Here is a 7,351-nt window from a genome sequence, read left to right on the forward strand (position 1 = left end):
ATGGTGGAGGTAAACGGTACCCTATCCCCCCCCCTCACAGTGAGCTGTGGTGTTCCACAAGGAAGCATACTAGGACCGCTACTGTTCCTAATTTATGCAAATGACATGTCGTCAGCTTGTGACTGCAACTTGTTCCTGTTTGCGGACGACTCAGCCCTGCTGGTCTCTGACAAGAACAAGTTACAGGTTGAAAAAACCCTCAGCTCGGAACTAGGCAGAATCTGCATATGGCTCGCTGATAACAAACTATCATTACACATGGGCAAAACAGAGTCCATTCTCTTTGGTTCAAATAACAAACTCAGCAAGACCGACGGCTTCTCAGTTACAGTGGGTGACAATATTGTCACAAGGAAAGATGAAATTACCTACCTGGGTTCCATCCTAGAGGCTAATCTCTCCTGTGACAAAATGGCATCCAATGTAATAAAAAAAGTCAACCAACGAACTCGATTCTTGTACCGGATCTCCTCTCTGGTAAACAAGAACACCCTGAAGACTCTGGCAGGAGCACTCATTCAGGGGTACTACGACTATGCTTGCACCTCATGGTACCAAAGCACCTCAAAGGCGCTAAAAACAAAATTACAAACATCTCAAAACAAACTGGTCAGACTACTGCTTGACCTTACTCCTAGAACCCACCTCACCCCTGCCCACTTCGACAACCTAGGATGGCTTAGAGTAGACGACAGAGTACAACAACTTGCAATGGGCCTGGTCTACAAGATACACTACACGACCAAGGTACCCATGTACATGTCAAAATACTTCCCAAAGGTCAGTGAATACCACGATCACAACACCAGAGGGAGCTCCACAAATCATGTTAAACCCAGATTCGGCTCAAATAAGGGACTAAACACGTTTCGCAATTATGCCACATCAATGTGGAACGCCCTACCCAAAGCTGTAAAGGAATGTGGATCACTACCCACTTTCAAAACCTCTCTCAAGGGACACCTACGGGAGACTGCAATTCAACACTGGCCCCTGTAAATATCCTAACCCAACCCCCTCCAATGTACAGTCATTTACCTAGTATGGTTTTGTCAATAGTTCAATGTACAATTGTGTTTGTTTGTACAGTGTCTCCCCCCCCCCCCCCCTCAATGTACAGTGTTACTTGTTTATACAGTGTGCCCCCCGCCCCCCCCCCCCCCAACCACCTCCAATGTAAATTACCCAGTATGGTTGTCAATATCCCAATGTACCCAACCCCCCCCACCCAACCTCCTCCAATGTACAGTTTCTACGTCAAATGTATATACTCCCTTTTCTTGACTCCTTCTGTATCACAAACAGTACTGTATTTGCAAATCTGGTATGTCATAAATGTATAGATGTAGCAGTACTGACTATCTGTATGTCATGTATGTCATATATGTCTATATGAATTGAAAATGGGGGACCCTGATGGAAACAAGACAAACGTCTTTCTCAGGTCTGCATCCCCTTAACAATTGTATGTATTGAGCCGTACTGTATTGTACCCATTCTGCAATCTGTTAAATAAAGTTTTCATTCATTCATTCATTCAATTCCTCTTGTTTCTTTGTTTACATACATTGCTTACAGCTTGTGTTATATTACGTTTAATTGTATTTTCTTTTTTTTGTGGCCATCTTGGTCTATATGTCATAATTTGTCAAGTATACTATTATATACTTATTGTTTGTGTCTTGTAAGCCCATATGGGCTGGGCATACACCTGTATGTAAGACACGGAAATAAATAAACATCAAATCATCAAATCGTTAAACAGAGATCCTAACAGTAAATATATACATACAAGGGGGAGGGAAATGTACATTAGTAGGGGGTGGGAGGGTGTTCGGACATTTACGGGGGCCAGTTTCGAATTGCAGCCTCCCGTAGAGCTCTTTGAGAGCGGTTTTGAAGGTGGTAGGGATTCACATTTTTTTTTACGGCTGTGGGTAGGGCATTCCACATTGATGTAGCATAATTGCGAAACGTGTTTAGTCCCTTGCTTGAGCCGAATCTGGGTTGCACATGATTTGTGGAACTCTCTCTGGTGTTGTGGTCGTGGTATTCACTGACCTTAGGGAAGTACTTCGACATGTACTGTACTGTATCTTGTAGACCAGGCCCATTGCAAGTTGCTGTACTCTGTCGTCTACTCTAAGCCATCCTAGGTTGTCAAAGTGGGCAGGGGTGAGGTGTGTTTTAGGAGTAAGGTCAAGCAGTAGTCTGACCAGTTTGTTTTGTGATGTTTGTAGCCTTGTTTTTAGTGCCTTTGAGATGCTTTGGTACCATGAGGTGCAAGCATAGTCGTAGTACCCTTGAATGAGTGCTCCTGCCAGAGTCTTCAGGGTATTCTTGTTTACCAGAGAGGAGATCCGGTACAAGAATCTAGTTCGTTGGTTGACTTTTTTTATTACATTGTTCGCCATTTTGTCACAGGAAAGATTTGCCTCTAGGATGGACCCCAGGTATGTAATTTCATCTTTCCTTGTGACAATATTGTCACCCACTGTAACAGCGAAGCCGTTTGTTTGGCTGAGTTTGTTATTTGATCTGAAGAGAATGGACTCTGTTTTACCCAGGTGTAATGATAGTTTGTTATCTGCGAGCCAGGTGCAGATTCTGCCGAGTTCCGAGCTGAGGGCTTTTTCTACCTGCAACTTGTCCTTGTCAGAGACCAGCAGGGCTGAGTCATCCGCGAACAGGAACAAATTGCAGTCACAAGCTGACGACATGTAATTTGCATAAATTAAGAACAGTAACGGTCCTAGTGTGCTTCCTTGTGGAACACTACAGCTCACTGGGGGGGGGGGGGGGGGTGTACCGTTTACCTCCACCATCTGTTCTCTCCCCTCCAGGTAGGATTGCATCCAGCTCACTGATAAACTATCAAAACCTATTGCTTTTAGCTTGTCAATCAAAATGGAGTGATTGACAGTGTCAAATGGCTTTTGTAGGTCCAGCATGACCATGCCGCAGTATTTGCCCGCATCCACCTCTTGTTTGATGTGGTCATTCAAATAGAGAAGGCATGTGTCAGTGGAGTGGGATGTTCTGAAGCCAGATTTATACCAGATAATTTTATTTATTTTCGGACATCACGATGCCTCTTGAGGCATGACTGTAAATATAAAACATTATTTTTTAATTTTTAAGATTTATTTTTTGGCGTTTTATCGCTTTATGTCTACTGGGCAGTCCAGTAGGGAGAGACAGATGAGGAATGGGAGACAGAGTGGGGGGAAGACATTCGGCAAATAACGACGGGTTCGGGAGCCGAACCCGGGTCGGCCGTGTCGCGGCTGAGCGCGTTATGTGGTTCGCCACTGGGGCGCCCATAAAACATAATTTTTAATGAGACAAAGATTGTCGTATTTGTTATTATTATAATTATTTAATTCCTAGGATGTCTGTAGAATCGACGTGAATGCAATCACCATGATTCCTCCCAAATAAAGCCCATAACTCTTTATGCGCCGTACCCGAGATTTCTCTGGTTTCAAATCCAACCGAGCGCAGATTTTCCCATTCTAAACACTCGCGTGGACCTGCCTGTGTCTCCCTGGCACCGCTGCCTACGTTATAATTGCAATGACGATCGAATCCCGACAGGTGGCAGTATCGGCTACCTTTTGAACTGGGTCTCTAAGGTGTCTTTCAGTACTGAGGTACCTCCGGCTGCAGGAATCCCTTCCCCCTCAAAGTGAGCAGCACACACAACCATCTGTCGGAGATTTGCTCGCCTGAAACCTATTGTTTCCCGTATTATAGCCAGACTCAATGCACACGAGTAAAGGCGATCGCGATGGAACTACACAGATTATTCATTTTGGAGTACCTTCTGACTAAGGTAAGGTCTATTTTAGGTATATTTTACCGAACCTAAAACATGCTTTTGGTTTGTCAATGTTGGACTATAAACAGTGCCTGTCAAATGAGCCGTACTATTGTCTCCATAGCTATAATACAGAACACGCGATGGGTCCGCAAACATCACGAAAATTGTCAATAACAGCGTGGCGCTCAATGAGTTAAGAACTCGCTGCACACCAGTCTGTCCAACTTACAACTGCTCTTCCTCGCTCGTAAATCCTGCTCTTAGCTACAGTACGAGCGAATCCCAGAGAAGGGATTCAGCCCGAAAAGGTCGTAAGTGGAGCTACAATGAAATTTGCTCGTAACTTTTGTTGTAAGTCCGTTGGTGCATGAGGTCCACTGTTATCAAAGTTTATCATCATCATCAACATCATCATCATCATCATCATCATCATCATCATCATCATCATCATCATCATCATCATCATCATCATCATCATCATCATCATCATCATCATCATCATCATCATCATCATCATCATCATCATCATCATCATCATCATGCCAGAGTTGTACCCTTCCTGCTGACTTTTGTACAGAACTTGGATGTCACTTTGGATAAAAGCGTCAACTAAATGTCTAAATGGGTTTCGTTATTTAATCATTGTTTCTCTCCTTTAGGTAAAAGGCCCATGTTCAGCTGTCCATGTGTCAAAGGAGACTCCAGTCTAAAGGTACGCGTGCTTTAGTAAATTATTACAAATTATATGACTTGAACTTAGTTATGTTTACTACAGTGATTTATTGAACTTGAACTGAATTCATTATTAAATGTTGGTGAATGGGGGGTGCTCCAGTAGCACACCATATAGCACGCTGAGTCGCGAATCGGTCGCCCCGGGTTCGATTCCCAGTCCCGGTGGCCATTTGCCGCATGTCCTCCCTGCGTTTCCTCCCGTTCTCCCTCTCTCCTCTATCGGTCCTGCGTGGCCAGAAAAAGCTGTGAAAAACGCTAATAAAGATAATTAAAAAAAATAATAATAATCTTGGTGAATGGAAATCTAATGGAATAATGACTCTTTAGAAATAACCCACTGTGGCAAAGTGCAAGTGAAGGTTGGGGGGGGGGGGGGGGGGGGGGGGCAGATGGGCTAGGGAGGTCTCACCCGGTGCTCTGGGGCAGGAATGCTAACACATGGAAGGTCTGATATCCCGTTAGAAGCCTTAGGGGTTGAAACAGGTGGACAGAGTGGCTGGTATCCTGTTTGAAGCCTTAGGGGTTAAACCAGCAGGTGGAAAGAGATGCGAAGCATGCAGGGGAAATAACAGTCTTGGTCACGGTTCTAATTTATTCCCAAAATACTAAATGTTCATCAAAGTGTTGAGTGCTACAGTGTAGGTTAGTTTATTAGGACATGTGCATGGCAGTAAGGTTAGTTATGGTTAGATTTTGATTTTTTTAAATTTATTTTGATTTTATTTATTTATTACATTACATATTTATTTATTATTTATTTTTATTACGTGGTAGATACACAGGTCACAACATGTTTACAGGAACGTTTTGGAGTTGTATTTGGAGTGGCTGTTGGGAACTAGGCTACACTGGCACACCTACTTCCAGTGAATGGGGCTAAGCATAATGCATGCACAGAGTTTGATTGATTGATTGATTGAAAACTTTATTAACAGATTGTAGAATGGGTACAATACAGTATGGCTAGAAAAGGGTATGTATCTGCTTGTCTAACTCCAGGGTAGATGGCAAATAAGCTAATTTCCCCAAAAGTTGGCGTCTTCCTTTAACAAATGGTATCGGTCAATAAAAGGGATTGTAATGTGCATTCAACAAGTTAAGTGTCTGTTTACCCACGCAACACCATGGTTGAATATTTGAAACTATGTTGATCTAAGTTGCTTTGAAAAGCCTGAGAAGTCATGTCTTGTTTTTCTTTTCTGCAGGAAGTGGGATTGCACTATGCTAGTGTGAGGTGTGCGGGCAAGCTCCACCCCTTTGCCCAGAGAGAGACAGGATTGGCTGGTGAAGATGTCATATATTCAACTGTGGCCTAGTGCCAAAGAGGGCAATCGGTGGCAAGGATCAATGGGAGGCGATGAAAAATCAACACCACGTCATTGATGATGTTATAGGTGTGCCCCTACGATTGTCTGTGTAATAGCGATCAACTGCTTAAATATCAGGAATGTCAATTTCAATATTGTAAATAATATATTTTCTCATTTCGATGTAAAAACGAGTAAAATGTCTAGCCTAGCTTACCCCCATTATCTGTACGCCATCAAAACATTTGAAATATGTTATCAGTATGCACCCAAAATATAACAGAAATCTTTTTTTTTCAGAATGACATTCCGGGTTTAAAATGTGACTGTCAGTATGTCTCTTAACATTGCAAAGGTAATGAGAGCATTCTGACGACAAGTCTATTATTTTCATTATGAATGTAGCTAAACCATAGAAGAAAAAAAAATACAGTATATTCTCACATACCCTGTACATTTATGAATGTGAATATCTGTCATTACATATCTACATACAGTATACTGCCATTTTATAAAAATTAAAAATTAAAATATTTAATCGATAACCTTTCTTACCATGAACGTAAACAGAGTCCTTGAGATTAACTTAAAAAGCCTTAATGGTCAACCTCCACGTTGTATTTTTGTTCAATAAACAATGTGGACTAGGCCAACAGTGGCTTTCATGAAGAAGGGGGGAAAAAGTATTGAAATTGACCCAGTTTTAGCGTTTTTATCAAACATTTTGTCTGCCCAACACAATCACCACGCACGTGCATATTTTAATCAATGGTTTCATAACGTGCGCGTGTAATGTCGTCACAACAGGTGCAGGACAACAGGGGGCTCACCAGGGGGCGCTGAGAGTCACACAGCTAGTGGCAGGCAGAGAGCCTTGCTACCATAGATATATGCTTGCTACTACTAGTACTAGCCGAATGGAAATGTATCTGTTTCACCTCACTATTGCTCCATGATTATAGCCATCCATCCATCTCTAAAGCTAACCACTATTTGTAAAAGCCACAACCACGTTACCATATTTGTAATAATGTAAATCATTGTGTCGTTGTACACATATTGTGTTTATAACGTTAGTAGATAACATAGCTTAGCTTGGTAGCTATTGTGCTAACAACATATCCCGACATCCGGCTCGCTGGCCGGCATGAACGGCCGACCCAAAATGGTTCTCTCCTCTCTGTACACCCCGACCCGTCCCCACGGGTGCCCTGCCGGGGGGCCCATGGACGCGACGGCGGCGGCAGCCGCAGGGCGCCCGAGCCCGCAAAGGCTAGTGTTACACGATAGCTATGAGCTAACTAGCGCTGCGGGCTCCGGCGCCCTGCGGCCGCCGCTGTTGTCGAGTCCACAAGCTTCACTCGGTGCATCAGTCACGAAAGGGGCTATAATGAGCTTGGCAAGCCAGAGTAAAACACAGTTTTCATTCAATCAATCAATAACAACATTAACCAGACTCTCGTTGTGTCTATTATGCTAACGCTAA

General features: G+C 43.1%; 1 protein-coding gene across 1 annotated transcript in view; it reads left to right on the top strand.

The window, feature by feature from the left end:
• Positions 1-6,913, top strand: part of LOC311226914 (uncharacterized protein) — a 40,807-nt gene extending 33,894 nt beyond the window's left edge. The window contains exons 3-4 of the mRNA XM_084312379.1: positions 4,483-4,535; positions 5,764-6,913. Of these exons, the coding sequence (XP_084168505.1) occupies positions 4,483-4,535; positions 5,764-5,874 (164 nt within the window). The 3' untranslated portion in view covers positions 5,875-6,913. The remainder of the gene's footprint in view (positions 1-4,482; positions 4,536-5,763) is intronic.
• The last annotated feature ends 438 nt before the right edge of the window (positions 6,914-7,351 follow it).

Source organism: Notolepis coatsorum, assembly GCF_963971535.1.
Source record: "Notolepis coatsorum genome assembly, chromosome: 4".
Lineage (NCBI taxonomy): Eukaryota > Metazoa > Chordata > Actinopteri > Aulopiformes > Paralepididae > Notolepis > Notolepis coatsorum.